Here is a 14,064-nt window from a genome sequence, read left to right on the forward strand (position 1 = left end):
AAATGTCACAATATGTCACAATATGTCCCTGTGACTGTCTTCTTCTTTATTGTTGAAAACAAATAGAAGTAAATAAAACTGCATCTTATATATAGACCATTTATTATGGTCTCATCCTTTAGTATTAATTGTGGTGTTTGCAGATAATACTGCACTCAATAGGTTCGTTATGATTAAACAGTTATAGATTAATTGGAATCATTTTCTGTGATACTGAAATACTAAATTTCTCAGTGATTCAGCTCTAATTGTTCTGGCCCACACATTTACAACTGTTCTTTGATGTGCTCCTCGTGCTTTGTGTTCTTATGGTTGAGTAGCTGGTTTAGTTTGTTCAGGGTACATGAAAGTTACACACAGTACACACAGACTATGATGTGTCTGTGGGATCTTTCAAAAGCAGCTTAATGGCTAATCCTGTCTTGGAGCACACACAACACAGAAGGTCATTGCAAATGGAAACATTGTCCGCTGTATGGTAGAATGTCAATGCTATAATCTGATTGGCCTAGTTGATGGATAGGTGGTTTGGTTGACCTATCACAGTTAACTGAATTATTGCTCCCACATGCCCACCTTTCGGTCATCCTGTCTGCCTTTTTTTCCTCTCTCTCTCTCTCTGCCTCTTTAGTCTGCCTCTCTTCCTCGCACTCTTTCCTCTTCACTCTCAGTCTCTCATCTTTATCTCTCATTTCATTCCTGCTACTAACCAAATTAGTTGTGCCCCTTATGGATTTTGCCCTTTATGGGTCTGTATGAATGGAATGAAAGGAGGAAGGGAAGTGTGTGTTTGTGTGTGTCAGGTTAAGCTGTTCCTACCAGATGTTTTTCTTTGTTTTATTCTACTGAGCGCCGCACTGTCTGCCTGTCACTGACAGATACAGAGTGTGTATCTGTGTGTGTTTGAGAGCGTGAGAGAGTGATGGAGAGCTTTTATAAGAGGGAGGACAAGTGTGTGTGCGTGTGTGTGTGTGTGTGTGTGTGTGTGTGCATGTGCCAGAATTAATTACTTCTGCATATGCTGCTAATATACACTGTGTGGTGGAAAGTCTGCAGAACCAATGATTAATATTAACAATAAAATCAGTTCTCCAGATTGTGAATCTGAAATATACATACTTACAGAAAATGAAGGTGTGTTAATGTATAAAATCTTGATCTATATCTTTAAGCTGAATTCTTTTGTGCCAAAAGATGAATGGACTTACACTGAAATGAGAAGAGGCTAGATGGGAAGAAAGCAAAAGCAGAGGTTTAATAAAAACTTCCATTTGAATGTCTTTCAAAGTGTATAAAAACCTCCAAATCTTAATTCATGTCATGTTTCAGCTGAATGTTACTATGTGTAAATGTAGGAAAAGACTTCAAAATCTTCCTTCAAATGAGATTTGGATTGTTAAGAATAAAACATCTAAGTTTGACCTGCCTATCAATATCTGGCTCTTATAATCTGATGTCAACTTTGATTCATGAAACATTCCTGATGTGATGCACTGTTTTTATAACATCCTGGAAAACCAAACCTTCACTAAACAGTGCAGAGAGGAGGGTGGATGTGACTCCAGTCCCAGATGCATCTGTGTGTGAGTGTAACTGGCTTCACGGTAGTGTGATTCAGTCTTTCTCTGTGCTGAGGGATTGTTTGTTTAGCTGCTACTGCTTTAAACACACAGCAGCCTTAACAGCTAATCTTCATGGAGCAACTGTATACAGAAGCTTTCCCAACACTAACATGTCCTTGTAGCTTAAACACTGATCATTTAATTAAAACACATTTGAAGAAAGTCAGTTCCATGATTAATATTCAGCATTTTGATTTTCAAATCATTCTTAAATGTTTTCATTTAATGTTGATGCTATTTTTTCCTTTCTTTTTAAAACTCAATGATAGCTTTCATTTAAAAGCTGCATTTTTCTTACATTTGTCAAGCATGATCACCAGGTTTCATTGTTTATGTTATCTTGTTTGCCTTATAGAAGGGTGTCCAAAGTCGGTACTCAAGGGCTGAAGTACTGCAGGTTTTCATATTCTACTTGCTTCAACACACCTGACTCAAATTAATTAGATCCAACAAGCTGATGAAGTTCTGCACAATGACTCATTATTTTTATTATGTGTTGGAGCAGGGAAACATTAAAAAACCTGCAGGATTATGGCCCTTAAGGACCAGAGCTGGACACCCCTGGCCTCAAGGATGGATATAACATAACCTGAATAGGTTTATATTCTTTTTAAATTCTTACACACAGCAAATTGATAAATGCATTCTGACCGGCACCAGTTCTATCAACTTGTTAGGCTAATTTAACAAACTTGAATACATACAAAGGCCATGTCCATCCAGTTTGAGGTTCAATTGATTCTTCCCAGAGGATGAGGCCACAGCCTGCATAGACCTGGCCGGCCTTCTGTCACAAACCCCTGGCCTCCTACGCATGTGTGTTTATGAGAAAACAGTGGGAGCAAGAGAGATCAAGGCTGAGATGGATGGACAGATTGACAGACACAGCTAAATCCGGTTATTTGTTCCTCAAAGGACATAACATGCTTCTGAATATGGAGAACTAATGTGTGCAAAGAAGCAGAGCATAAACATTTTTGTGTATTTCTTTTATCTCATTTTAGTTCTAAACTAACAGTTAAAGAGCAGATATGACAGCAGCTTGAGTGGATGATGAATTAATTTTTACAGCACTACCAAACAGTCACAAAGTTATATGATCCTGCACTTTCCAAGTCATTTCAGGACATTTCCCAGGACCCTTGGCAGGAGGTTGTCACTATGACAACAATCTGTAGAAACGCTGCTTGTGTGTGTTTGCCTCTGTGTGTTCACATGTGCATCTGACATTGGCCTTGTGGGACAGAGCAGCTCTGATTAAATAATCAAAACACTTTGATTGTGTACACGATTACAAATTAGACAAATGCATGTTCACACAGAAATAATTAAACACACACACACACAAAGCCAAAAGCTTCATAAACAGTAATAGAAAACTTTGTTCAAGCTGTTAAACTCAGAGGAGTATAAGAAAAAGTGGACACTCTGCTGGTACTCACAAGTCACATATATTTTGACATGGGATGATGTAGGAAAAATAAATCATTTCATGTGTGTGTTTATAACAGCACTTTAGTGTGTTTATTTAACCTTCCTTAATTGTAAAATTAAACAGCAGCAATAATCTCAATCAGTCATTTGCTTTCATATTATCTTCCTCTGATACTCATTTTCTACAGTGATACTGTATTAAAGAAAAAATTAACCTGTCACTTTTGTGTCTCTGCAGGAACGTGTGGAGTATCTGTTCCTCATCATTTTCACGGTGGAGGCGTTTTTGAAGGTAATAGCCTACGGTCTGCTCTTCCACCCCAACGCCTACCTGAGGAATGGCTGGAATCTCCTCGATTTCATTATTGTAGTTGTAGGGTGAGTAAACTGAAATATACAAAGAGTTAAATCATGAAATATGATTTTATGTTTCATCTTACAAAGCTTGATAAATTAAACAAAGATAGCCCTTGCTTTTCACAGTCTGATTTAAAATGTGACCTGACATAATTTGACACTCACTCTGACAGATGTTAACAAAGCACATACAAAGACAACTGTGTCTGATTCTTGAGATAATCTTTTTAAACTACTGTTACAAATAACAAATATTTTTCACTTTAGTTTTATTGAAGAAATGAGTTCATTAAATTAAAGTTGTTACATTATTCAAGTGTGTAACTATAAGTTAATTTACTCACAGTTGAACATATTTCCCCAAACCAGCCCATTTGTGCACATTGTAAATCATCTCTAGAGTAGCTATTCTACGAACTGTTATAAGAATAACTAATATTATATGGGTTTTTGTTGTTGTTGTTGTTTTTTACAATTTAAAACAACTTAGAGCTTCATAGCGACATATGTAGGTTATTTATTTTTACACCCTTCACATATGCAACAGACTTTTTTTATGTTTTGCCACCGTTTCTCCACCATGCAATGTGACTGGTCCAATTATCCTGCCTGTCAATAAAACTGATGTTGGACTTATTTCTAAATATCAACTATACGAGAGTAAGAATGAGTACAAATCCTGTTAAGAACTTTTCTATATCTTTGTCAAAGTGGCCTTGTTTGACTGATTAGCGGATGGATACCTTGGGTAGCCAGATTGCATGTGACGTGGCATAGAGACATTAAGAAAATAATGAAAAAATAAACTGTCTAATTTTAAAATGAGGTTGTGTAAAACAAATAATTTATACCGTTTGCTGGTTATTTTTTAGGCTTGGGTTATTTTAGATGGAAGAAACTTGGCCTTTTGTGGCTCTTTTTTCAATAGCACCTAGCTTAGTTCCCTGTCAGAATTCCTCCCTATTCTCCACACTGACAGCACTCTGCCACTGCAGGTAAGAAAATGACTATTAAGAAACACTTCATACAACCCCACTTTAAAAAAGCTACATATTCCATTTAAAGCCTATTTAAACTTTGGTCTGCAAAGGACGGGTGAAGCTTAAACTGATTAGATTGTGAGATTATAGCAAAAACCTGCACTGTTTTTATTTATTTGCAATTCATCTCCTAAAATCCTCTTTGCTTTAAGACACGTGCGTGTGTTTGTGTGCATGCGCTTCGCTTGGGAGTGTTTGTACCTCCATGCATCCTCAGCCTGCCAGCTGTGCTTTGAGTACAGTGTTGGGGGGTAATGCAACTGCAACCAGTAGCCCTGACAGTTACATTAATGCTATATAAATGGTTTAATTGAGCATTTCTGTCTGTGTGCGCGTGTGCTGCTTGTAAGAGAAAGACAGCAAGAAAGCAGTCTTCAGCCTAAAGGAAGGCACCACCAACACACCCAAACACTCTCTGGGAGTCCTGTTCACTGCCAGTCAAGTGTTCACTCACATTAGCCATCTCAACTGTACACGTTTGGATTTACGCCATAAAAACACACACAAACACACACCATTGGCTAACAACCGGGTGCCAGTGCCCCTGGCATAAACACAACCTTTACAACTCCTGTTATCTACCCTCTCTGTCTCTCTCTGTTTCTGTCTCAATCACTTAAACTGTGGCTTTTGTTTTGATGCAGCATCATTTAATGTGCAGTAATATGTTATTGATCCATTTGAGTGGATTTTCTTTTCCTCGCAACCCTGCTAGAGGGAGTTCAGGAGGTCAGATAAAAGCTATGGCTCAGGATTCAGCAGGATTACTTCGCCTTGTTTTTCTTGTTCAGGGGGATGGCTGCTTGCTGTTTTGGGTGATTGAACCAATGCCCTCTCTTACTTTTATATTTCCTTCCTTCCTTCCATAAAATATAAACCATTACATTTAATTTACAGTGCCTCACTAGAAAAATTAAATTTGTTTAAAAGTATGCTAATAGTCATTGTCTGCATGAATACAAGAAAAGGTGGTAAGAAATTAGAAATAACACAGTATATGTAATAAAATTGCAATTCAAACAGTTTGTCATTTAAATACAGTTATTATTGAACTAATAACTGATACACACTGCATGCACAAATCTCTCAGTCAGAGAGGAGATTTTCAGCCGTGACAGCACTACATATCCATGCGTGCATGACTGAGTGCTCATCTTTGTGTATGTGCATGTGTAACCATCAGCGTGTACGTGTGTGTATAGATGAGAAGTGACAAGAGTTCGCTCCCTGTGGAATATTCACCATATGGGTGAGGGAGCTTGTACCTGGTGCTGAGCAGCCTAAGAGACACACACACCCTCACACACACATGTACACATGCACACTGATGCTAAAGGCCAGACTCTTCTTGACACATACCTAAGAGGTTTTAATGATAGTTCAGTACATATGTGCATGTGTGAGTGTAATATGGATAGGTGCAATGTAGACTCTCTCTGCAGTCTCTCTATATTTCTTTACTCTCACATGCAGCGTTTCCTCATTTCTTAAAATTGTGTTAATGCCACCTAATTTTCATTCTCTGTCCAAGTTCTGCTCTATTCAGTGTAGATATTGATTGCGCAACTGTCTGTGCTCATGACAAAAATAGAGTAAAGACTGAATAATGTCAAAACAAAAACTTTTGTATATGAAGAATATCTTATTTTAAGACAAGCGTAAAATAAATCATTTTAAATAATCAATAGTTTTATCGGTAATAAACATACATTTCTGAAATGTTTGCTTAAAAAAATTAAAATATAAACAAGTGATATTGTATTAGCATTTTGCATCATTACTACCTCACAGCCTCTCTTCTCTTTATGAATGTAAGCAGCTGGTGCTATCTTTAGTTTTGGATGTACACAGGCCATCATGTGGTGCTACACAAAGGCTGTAATTATCACTCAGATAAAATGCTGGTGGTGCAGAATTGTAGATCCTTGACGTGGCTGTCATACTCTATTTGAAAGGCGTGTTTCCAACCAGACATGGAGAGTTAATCAAATCGAGAGGGAGGTAGTGGGAAATAGAGAGGCTGAGAGAGTGAGAAGGAGAGAGGGCGATATGTTTTGAGAGGCCTTTTCAAGTGGCCATTTCATCTGTGCTAATTGATAATTCTCCATGACTAACGCGCCACTGACTGGCCTTTGAGCCACGCTAGCTGGTGATTTCTAAAGAATCTCGAGCCAGAAAGAAGAAGGGCAGAGTGATAAGCTCAGCTGGATGTGCAATAATTCTAGCTTGTCAGCCACTTGCTCCAAAGAGATGCCTGTAAATAATAACAAAGAGGATAATAGCTGACAAAAAGCAACTTCATATAAAGGGCAACATCTCTTGATTGAAAATTATATCTACGTTTTTATGCATTTTGGCTCACTTTGACGACCATTATTTACTCATGAATATCTTTCTCACATGAAGTGGTTCTTGATTACATCATTTCCAGATTTATGGGCGTTATAGTTTAAATTACTTTGGCTCATTTTGTTAAAACAGGCCTAATGTTCTCTAAAGTGCAAATGCAACCATTACATCTGTCTGAGACTTTAGAGTTGAGGCTGTGGCTTCAAAACATACTTTTTTCAGTGACAGTTTTACTAAAATTTCATTCTTAAATATTAATCTGCTTTTTGACACTGACAATGTTATACAAGAACAGCAGTTTGGTTTAGCTTGATGATATAATGACTTATATTTCTGTTTAACCAGAAGGTACAGTATACATTTATGAGAATAAACTTTACACAAACAGGAAGGAAGTTTGTGTTTAGTCGATTAATTCTCCCCTTTAATAATGCCAATTAGTATTATACATCGTTAGAAAGCCTGATTAGTCACTTTTTAAATCAGGTAAAAGTTGTAAGTATTCTGCTTCTGTGGGATGAGCAATACAATAAAATATGTGGATAGTTTACTCCAATTTCCCCCAACAAAATTCCTTACTTTTTATGGTAAGTTTATATAAAATCTCATAAACAGTCATAAACTGTAATGGTTTTCCCAGAGGACCCGATAATCGACCACAACAGGAGTAGGATAAGGCAAAAGTGATTTATTGTATAGGTGGTAGTGCAGGGAAACTGGAGCAGTCTGACAGGATGAGAAGGGAGGATCCAAGAAGATTGTGATGTTCAGGAATCTGCAAAAACTCCAAATATAAGGGCATAAATCCAAATCCAAACAGCGTGGTCAATATAGCAGGCAGAGGTCATACACAGAGTGGCAGGAAAAAGACTACTTATCCGGGGTAGGTCAGAATCCGTGGTTGGTCCAAAACAGGGTTCGATATCCAGGTAGACTTTGGGCAAGATAATCCGATGAGGGTCAGGCAAGAGAAATCCGTGGCGTAACAGGGTCGAAGACAGGAAATCAGGAACACGAAGCAAGGCTGGATATCAACAAGGCAAGAGCAGTTGACCATCTGGCAGGGAAGCAAAGACTGGAGAGGGTATAAGTAGAGCAGAGCACAGGTGAGACAAGGGAGCAATTAGGGAACTGTAGGTGGAGCCAATGAGCCCAATAATTGGACTGGAAGCCCAGCAGAGTAGCCACCATGACAATAAACATTTGTTGGTGAAAAAATGTTTAGAAGTTGGTGTGACAAAACTTTGATACCTTGCTGATTGAATTGACACTCATACTGACATCCATCACTGACTTTGACAATACTTTCTATTCTACAACTATTCTATTCTCATTTAGCAGACTCTTTTATCCAAACCGACTTACATTTGACTTGACTCACAGTGAGTGTTTTTAATTCATCAATTCTTGAAATGCCTACGTGAGAAAGTATTGTAGACCTCCCTGTATGTCCATGGGCATTTTCATGCTGACACAAAGGGCATTCCCCTTTTAGTCCTACCACAAACCTCAAAACACTCTAGAAAGGTCGCTCCCAAACCTATTGGCTTGTTATTCCTTAAAAGCAAAATCAACCCCCTGCTCATTGATTGAATGTTTCCATGAGCTGAGCTTCAGAGCTAAATGTGAGGTTTTTCTTTTTGAAATGTGAGTCTATTTTTAGCCACAAAAATAGTCCTGATTTGTCTTCTTCTTTAGCATTTGTAAGATTAGATGCTGCCAGACTTTCAGGGTTCCTTCCATAATGTTCACAAGCTCTAAACATCTGGAGCAGGTGTGGAAAACAAGGGCAAAATCACAACAACATTGGATGTTCATCACATTTTATGTCTGTATCTCTTTTATTGTTTTCTCTCAGATTCTGTCTAGATGTCATTGTGAAAATGATGGTTACTGAAGTAAACCTATTCTGTCTGACAGGTTATTCAGTGCAATTTTGGAGCAGGCCACGAAGGGGGATGGGGCCACTCCTATTGGAGGGAAGGCAGCGGGCTTCGATGTCAAAGCTCTGAGGGCATTCAGAGTACTCAGACCCCTAAGACTGGTCTCTGGAGTACCGAGTAAGTACTGTAAAACAAAACAGAGGGATGCTCTGGGGATCAGGTGTGAATGGTTATTGGGTGTGGTTGGAGAGGAAATGAAGGACATATTGGGGCAGATATTGGTTTTTGATGTTCTGCACACCATGTTCAGTATACACACACACACACACCTAAACACACACAGTCATCTTGTCCTGTTTTAAAAAATTTTTTACAGTATGAGCAGTAGATGAGTTGTCTGCCAGTCCGTCAGTCTGTGACCCCAGAAATCAATAATCCAAACAACCAGATGACACAAAAAGAGCAGATATTGAGGCTGGGAAAGGTGCAAGTCCGCACCTGTATCTGTGTGTGTGGTACAGCCAGATGTCTATGGTTCAGTGTAAAAAGATTTGAGGTAGTACACAGTGTGCAGACAAGATCCTGGCCTGTGTATTCAGTTTATGTTATGACAACTCATCAATAACATATTTACAGACTGCTTCAAGAGCCACTGATGCTCGCATGCTGCAAAATGTACTATTTATAAAAACAATCACCTGTAACTAAACTTTAACCAAACAGTTTGTTCAAGATGTGCAAAAAGGCATAACCATTTCAATTTTTCACTGCAGTTAAACAAGTCCTGTGGTATGTAAATAAATCAAAAAGTCTCAGAGTCAGTCCAGTTAGAAGTTTACTTAATCGTACTGAGTGTGGATGACAGCACAGTCTCCATTAAAATGCAAATTCAGATCAAACTGCTTCAAAATAAAATGTGTTTCTTCTTCTTTTAATACAAGGAAATAAATGTATTTTGATCAAATACAGCACAAATAGCACTGCTTTTACATTGTCCTGGTGTAATTTAATATTATAAACAGGAAGCTATTTGTTATAGTTGCAAAAAAAGCATTATACAAGAGAATTATGAATCTCTGGTAAGATGAATTGTAAACATGAATTATGAATGAAGTTACCTGACAAAGTGATCTAATTCTTAAATATGGATTACAAGTGTGTCTTAATAAAAAATAAATAAAAATTGGCCCATTCATTAAGTACAAAGACATGACTTGTTTGGAAGAGTTGCTGGAGAACTTCTGGACTTCTGGACTTCTGGAACCATGTCTTTTGGACAGAGGAGACCAGAGTTGTTTTGACATAATGCACAGGACCATGTTTGGTAAAAAAAATAAATAAATAAAAAATAAAGAACCAAATCAGCATGAACACCTCATACCAACTATTATGCACGGTGATGGAGGACTGATGATTTGGGCTTGTATTGCAGCCAAAGGATCAGAGCACCTTGCAATTATTGAGCTAGCCACGAGCCCCCCTTTTATGGCAAAATATTCCAGCTGTCTGACAGCTAAAGCTTGACTAAAATTGGTTCATGTGATATGACATTGATTCCAAACATAGCAGCAAATCTACAACAGAATGTCTGAAAAAGAAAAAAATCAAGGTGTGAAAATGGTCCCATTAAAGTCAATACCTCAACCTGATTGAAATGCTGTGGAAGGACTTTAAGAAAGGAGAAAAAAAAGCTTCTACAAGCTACTGAATCATGGCACTCACATTGCTTCTTTATTTTAGTGTAGTTCTTGTTAATTAGATAATGACAGTGCAATACATGATGTGCTGTCATTCATCTGAGATTGTATGTGTGGATGTGTAAAACCTCTGTATGAAAAGAAAGTGCACTTTTTCTTTCTCATGACTGCATGTACATAATATCAGACATATTCTTAAAAACTGTGTGTGTGCTACAGGTTTACAGGTAGTGTTGAACTCCATAATCAAAGCCATGGTTCCTCTGCTCCACATTGCCCTGTTGGTCCTCTTTGTCATCATCATCTATGCCATCATCGGCCTGGAGCTCTTCATGGGCAAGATGCACAAGACCTGCGTTAACAACCATACACGTACGTACATGCACATAGAAAAAAAAGCAAGAGAGACAAAGACATTGATGTTTTCCATCAGCACACATGATTGAACACACACATGCACTGGTATGTTGCACTTAGTTTAAAAAAAAAAAAAAAGCTTCAGTAATTTACCATAACCATAATTTATTGTTTTTATAGATAAAAATGATTTGAGCAATTAATAAAACAACAGCTGCCATAAATGACTGAATGACTAAAACAATTTCCATCAAGGGCATCAGGTACAAATGGACCTGAGTGTTATTATTGTGGTGTTATTGGTCCCATGAGATGCATTAGCTCTGCACAGCCAAAGTGGTGGTACAACAGTCTTCTATAAATCACCCTAGAGAGCTTATTTTGTATAATTAGTTTAACACTTTCACATAGATTGTTTAATAGTTGCTCTGTTTGGTGTTAGTTCAGTTGTCTGTTTAACCTTGTCCAGAGGTAGCTTTATAGTCTGGACAAGATTCTATAGCAACACTAGCTGGTGTACATTAAATTAGAGTTTAGTTTATTTATAACAAAATAAATACTTAACAGACTGTCAGAATTACAAAGAAAGTTGAAGCGAGCAAAGACGAATATAACTCGTGTTATTGTGTGGGAGAACACTGAGATGCTTATATCCCTTTCTTTTTAGAAACCAATGCAGAGGAAAAACCAGCACCATGCGCACCAGATGGTGCTTATGGTCGACACTGTTCACAGAATGGAACACTGTGCAAGATGGGATGGGAGGGCCCGAACGACGGCATCACCAACTTTGACAACTTTGCCTTTGCCATGTTAACCGTGTTTCAGTGCATAACCATGGAAGGCTGGACGGATGTGCTGTACTGGGTGAGTCGGACACCACAACTGTGTATTGTGTCTGTATGTGTGTGTGTGTGTGTGTACATTGTAGTTATTGTACCGTGTCTATAACATCAGCACAGACGAAACGTGTAAAATTATTTATTCCAGTGTCAAGCACCCATGTGTACACACATGCATACAAAATTATAAGCATTTTTCTTTGACTAATGTTGTCCCATCCTCATTCCTGCAGTGTAAACACAAACCTGTTTTTTTAAATATTACCCTAGAAAATTTTTATATTAGTTGGCTTTATGTTGCTGCATGTAACTTTGTCAGGAGATGCATGAAAGTAAGTCATAACTCAGCAGGACTTCAGCATGACTGTGACCCATTACTGTAGTCATGGAACGCTGTTGGATGGACTATTAACTTTAAAGCACTTGTGTGGTGCTATTAAATGCTTTTTTCTTTGATTTTAAAAGATAGTTAAGCTAGTTTTCAGTGACATTTAGGAATAAATGGACAGTGAAAGTCTCACAGCAAGGAATATAATGCAAATTACAGTCACACAGAAACAGAAAAAGTAAATGCAATTCACAGCACGTGTTTATTCTTAATAGCTTGTGAATGTAAATGTGTGTAAGCTGTGTCTGTGCACACGTGTACACATGGAGCAGATAGCTTAATAGCTCTACACAGCTCTACACCCCTTCTGCTGCTTTTCTTCTTTTATGATAAATTATACCTGCTGTATCTCATAAGTCTGGGACGTCCTATTTTGTTTTTGTCACACAATATCAAATAAAAAGTTAACTGGTTTCCATGTCGAATGACAGGCATCTAATTGGCAGAGCTGAAATTTTGTTTTAAAAATTGACATTTAATCTTACAAATGACGGCATTTCAAAAAAGACATTGCATAATCAATCTGTCTGACTTCCTCATACATCAGCCTCATGGTCTGTCACTGTTTGATCAGTCCTGGAAATCTGAATGCATCTGAAACATATTTCTTTACAAGGAAATGTCCATAAGAGATTTTTGAAGGTGGGCAGCTATTTAAACATGCAGAATCAAGAGCTGAGATTGTACATTAAGCTCCAGTAGCAAAGTTAGTCTTTAGTTTCCTTGATGGTGGATCATCAAGGATCAGTCCTCCAAAGTCAGATAAAAAGACTTATTCGCACAGTTTATCATTCACTCCTGCCACTCTCGCTACGTCAGGCTCATCTGTTGTTCTTTTTAACATGCACTGCTTTGTTCTTGTTTTCTACCTGCCATGTTCTTTTTGCCCTCTCTAACACTTTTCATCCTCCCTTTTCTCAAATATTTTTCTCCAAATTTTCCATTGCTCTCATCAACTTCATGATACCACCTCACTCATCCTTCCTCTCTCCACCAACTGACCTTTTATCTGCCTGTTAATCCCCTCCTTTTCTCCTTTTCCTTCTGTCCTCTGCCTCTTCTCTCTCTCAGATGCAGGATGCTATGGGCTATGAGCTGCCATGGGTCTATTTTGTCTCTCTTGTCATCTTCGGCTCTTTTTTCGTTCTCAATCTCGTTCTGGGAGTGTTGAGCGGGTAAGAGCTTAGGCTGTTGTCATGTGTGTGCGTATGTGTGTTGTTTGTGACGTGGCTGTACTTACTGTTTTAAGTGTGATGACGGACCATGTGTCAAGAATCACAACATGCAAGACATTACTATTATTATTAGAGGGCTTTAAAGTATGATGAAAATGCAATAAAAATCAGTGCCAAATGAAAATTAAAAATTATGTACAAAAACAGTATTTTATCAAGATGCAGCTCCATGGAACACTGAGGTAAATTGAATGCCGTCCAATGAAAACTGTCAGCTTGTCAGATCAGCAGTAAAAGTAGAGGTAGATGTCCATCGTCCTCAAAGGAAAGAACTGACAATCAGTGAACTGAACAAAATCTTTCACTCTCTCTCCTTTCTGTTTCACTCAATCAGTCCTTTGTCACAAGCCTCAGAGAAACACACACATGCACCAAAACACACATGTCTAGAATTCTATCTTTTATGTTCATGTCAGGAAGCCACATGGGTCCACATCCTGTCATAACCTGTCAGTGATGGACAGGTGGACACAAACACACCTATGTCCCGAAGGCTTGCTTGAATCTCCTCTTTCCAGCAAGTTTGATTAAAAACACAATAAACTTTTACTGCTTCATACTGAAGTAACTGCTTTGTACATAAACACCCAGTGGAGTTTAAAGATGATTACTGTGTGTGTTTAAGTATGTTTTCCCTTTTTTTTTTCTCATGAAATCGAAATTCATCTCTTGACATTTGCATATGTGCCTACAAAGTGTGTATGCCAGTGGAAAGGCTTGCAGCCTGTGTTTATCAGTGTGTTTTGTCTCCATAAGTGCTGCTCCACCAGGCCAGCTGGGTGCTGTTTTTTTGTTTTTTTTTTACCAAGCTTTGTGCGGTTTTAGTGCAACCACCTCCTGGTCTGTAGGGACACACGGGG

At 38.1% G+C, this 14,064-nt stretch overlaps 1 protein-coding gene across 1 annotated transcript in view; it reads left to right on the plus strand.

Annotated features, from left to right (window-relative positions):
* cacna1c (calcium channel, voltage-dependent, L type, alpha 1C subunit) overlaps positions 1 to 14,064 on the plus strand; it is a 175,725-nt gene that overhangs the window by 110,236 nt on the left and 51,425 nt on the right. The window contains exons 4-7 of the mRNA XM_041977041.1: positions 3,295 to 3,434; positions 8,723 to 8,862; positions 10,602 to 10,754; positions 11,407 to 11,606. Coding sequence (XP_041832975.1) covers positions 3,295 to 3,434; positions 8,723 to 8,862; positions 10,602 to 10,754; positions 11,407 to 11,606 — 633 coding nt within the window. The remainder of the gene's footprint in view (positions 1 to 3,294; positions 3,435 to 8,722; positions 8,863 to 10,601; positions 10,755 to 11,406; positions 11,607 to 14,064) is intronic.

This window comes from Melanotaenia boesemani, chromosome 23 (genome assembly GCF_017639745.1).
Source record: "Melanotaenia boesemani isolate fMelBoe1 chromosome 23, fMelBoe1.pri, whole genome shotgun sequence".
Classification (NCBI taxonomy): domain Eukaryota; kingdom Metazoa; phylum Chordata; class Actinopteri; order Atheriniformes; family Melanotaeniidae; genus Melanotaenia; species Melanotaenia boesemani.